Below are 3,504 nucleotides of genomic sequence, written 5' to 3' on the forward strand. Positions count from 1 at the left end.
AAGCAAGTGAAGGTATCTTAAGAGCTGTCAATTCCTTAAATAAAACATGTCAGTATCTAACTGTTTCTGGCACATAGTAGGTACTTAAGTAGGTTGAATAAATTTTTTATCCATTTACCATTATCAAAGTGTTCACAGAAGTTGGTAATAAAAAGAAGCATTCTCTATCCACTTTAATGAGGGAGTCAAACATTTAGTCAGCATACATTATTGTCAATAAAGACTCTGTGATAAGCCTAAAGGAAATGCTTGCTGTGATCTCTGAAGGCCTTGCCCCGTCTTTTATTTGATCTGGAAGAATTTTTTTGGACTCATATTCAACATTAACTAATAAAATCTACAGGAATTTGTTTCTAAGCCATTTGGCTACCGAGCTGATTATTAACATTGCAAAATCAACTTAGAGCCATTTTTATGTGTTTAAAATCATGATATAATTTTCTAAATCAGCATGTAAATCAGCTTGAAATGAAGGTTAGGGATTATCAGTCAATACCTCAGTTGATCAAGCACTGAATTGATATTGGGGGCATTTGAAGATGCACAGGTAATAGCCCTGCCCTTGACCATTTATAATCCATTTAAGGAGACAGTGTGTATGCAGGTAACATCATATTATATCACAACTTGTCAAATTAATAGACCGGGCAATAAATGTTTTATTTTTCCCAACACTTACAATAAACTGGACTTTCCTAAGATGGACACATGGAGCAACCAAATAAAATTTGTTAGATAATCTATCAGGAATTCACTTGAACTATAGGAGGAAATAAAAACAATTATTTTTTTCTTCTTTTCTTCAAATTAGGTCATGGAACTAAAGGAGTATTTGAGCTTCTGTCTGGATGGCGGAGAACCAGAGAAAATTTGCCCTTCAAAGACAGGGTAGCAGATGCCTATTCTGATGTGATGGTCACGTACACTATGACCAGCTCCCTGTACCTCATTACCTTTGGCATGGGTGCCAGCCCATTCACAAACATAGAGGCTGTAAAAGTCTTCTGTCAGAACATGTGTGTTTCCATTCTGTTAAACTACTTCTACATTTTTTCTTTCTTTGGCTCCTGTCTGGTCTTTGCTGGCCAGCTAGAGCAAAACCGTTACCACAGCATCTTTTGCTGTAAAATCCCTTCTGCAGAATACCTGGACCGCAAACCTATGTGGTTCCAGACAGTGATGAGTGATGGGCATCAACAGACATCCCATCATGAGACGAACCCTTACCAGCACCACTTTATTCAGCACTTCCTCCGTGAACATTACAATGAGTGGATTACCAATATCTACGTGAAGCCATTTGTTGTCATCCTCTATCTCATTTATGCCTCCTTCTCATTCATGGGATGCCTGCAGATCAGTGACCGAGCTGACATCATCAATTTGCTAGCCAGTGATTCCCCAAGCGTTTCCTATGCCATGGTTCAGCAGAAATATTTCAGCAACTACAGCCCCGTGATAGGATTCTACGTCTATGAGCCCCTTGAGTACTGGAACAGCAGTGTCCAGGAGGATCTACGGAGACTCTGTAGTGGGTTCACTGCAGTGTCCTGGGTGGAGCAGTATTACCAGTTCCTGAAAGTTAGCAACATCAGTGCCAATAACAAGAGTGACTTTATCAGTGTCCTACAGAGTTCCTTTTTAAAAAAGCCAGAATTCCAGCACTTTCGAAATGACATCATCTTCTCCAAGGCAGGGGATGAAAATAACATCATTGCATCTCGTTTGTATCTGGTAGCAAGAACTAACAGAGACCAGCAGAAGGAAGTCATAGAAGTGTTGGAAAAGCTGAGGCCCCTGTCCCTCTCAAAGAGTATCCGATTCATTGTGTTCAACCCCTCCTTTGTGTTCATGGACCATTACGGCTTGTCTGTCACAGTGCCTGTTCTGATTGCAGGCTTTGGTGTGCTCCTGGTGTTAGTCCTTACTTTTTTCCTAGTGATCCACCCTCTGGGAAACTTCTGGCTAATTCTTAGTGTCACCTCAATTGAGCTGGGCGTTCTGGGCTTAATGACATTATGGAATGTCGACATGGATTGCATTTCTATCCTGTGCCTTATCTACACTTTAAATTTTGCCATTGACCACTGTGCACCACTGCTTTACACATTTGTATTAGCAACCGAGCACACCCGAACGCAATGTATAAAAAGCTCTCTGCAAGAGCATGGGACAGCCATTTTGCAAAATATTACTTCTTTTCTTATTGGGTTGGTCCCCCTCCTATTTGTGCCTTCGAACCTGACCTTCACACTGTTCAAATGCTTGCTGCTCACTGGGGGTTGCACACTTCTGCACTGTTTTGTTATCTTACCTGTGTTCCTAACCTTTTTCCCTCCTTCCAAAAAGCACCACAAGAAAAAGAAACGTGCCAAACGAAAGGAGAGAGAGGAAATTGAATGCATAGAAATTCAAGAGAACCCTGATCACGTCACCACAGTCTGATGGGTGTAGACTAATGGATTATTTTTCTTTTCCAGTATTGCACAACGATGCAGGGCGAGTAAAGCCCAGACCTCAGCTGCTTGGGCTGGCCAGGAGTAACAAAGCAAGTCAGATCAAGAGTGAATTATTCATTACACATCAAAGTGTCCACTTCTTGGAGGGAAGAGAGAATCAAAGAAAGGGAGAAAGTTCTTTACAACCTTTTCTCCACTAAAGATAAGTTTCTGAATATGATCTAAGAGTTCTTTCATGGAATGGATGAATCAATGAAATATTAGAAGGCCAAAAAACACAACTGTTTTCAAAAATAAAATGCTTAGGAGAGACAGAGAATGAGGAAAGGGGGCCTCCAAATAGGGAAAAAGACATAAAAAATGTCAAAAATTGCCATGGCACTTTTCATATTTGTTTTTTGAATGGGTTAGTCAAAAGAAACCTATGCACTTGGGAAGTACATATTTAATCCTGTCTGAACCAAAGGTCTTCCCAATCCATTTTATGTGTATATATATATATGTATATATATTATATATACATATACTTAGATTTGTCTTTAGTATGCATTGATATTCGTGTGGAGGGAGATGTCCATTTGCAGACAAGCTGGCCTTTCTCTAGGAAGTCAAATCAGCCTTAGCCAACCAAATACAGGAGCATCCGTGGTCACTCCAAATCAACTCAAGTGTCTTAGCAGCAAGAGTATTATTCAACTGCATTAAACAAAATAAACAGAGCTGTGAACCTATTAGATTCTGCATATCATGTTGTTAATCTTTGAGATTCTTACTTTGGATAACTTGGCAAAAAACACAATAGGCACTTAAATTAAATACCACATGAACAAGGTTTAAAATCTCCTGTTAGAGCTAAATAGTCGATATGGCTTTTTATTGGCTTTTAACGGTTCTCTGTATTTGAGGAGGCTGATTTGGTTACATTCAGAGAGCTCACCCACTGCAAATGAGCACTTTACACATATTGTCTATACATATGTGTATAAGGGTGCACGAGTGTGTGTCTTTGTGTGTGTGTGTGTTTGTGTGAGCTCGTGTATTCAAT

General features: G+C 39.7%; 1 protein-coding gene across 1 annotated transcript; it reads left to right on the forward strand.

The window, feature by feature from the left end:
* Positions 1–804: 804 nt before the first annotated feature.
* LOC118992595 (patched domain-containing protein 4) lies at positions 805–2,765 on the forward strand. The gene has a single exon (XM_037054579.1). It carries the CDS (start codon positions 913–915, stop codon positions 2,443–2,445), a length of 1,533 nt encoding a protein of 510 aa, XP_036910474.1. The 5' UTR covers positions 805–912; the 3' UTR covers positions 2,446–2,765.
* The last annotated feature ends 739 nt before the right edge of the window (positions 2,766–3,504 follow it).

Source organism: Sturnira hondurensis, unplaced genomic scaffold (assembly GCF_014824575.4).
Source record: "Sturnira hondurensis isolate 20B ecotype Veracruz unplaced genomic scaffold, ASM1482457v3 Scaffold0000880, whole genome shotgun sequence".
Taxonomy (NCBI): Eukaryota; Metazoa; Chordata; class Mammalia; order Chiroptera; family Phyllostomidae; genus Sturnira; species Sturnira hondurensis.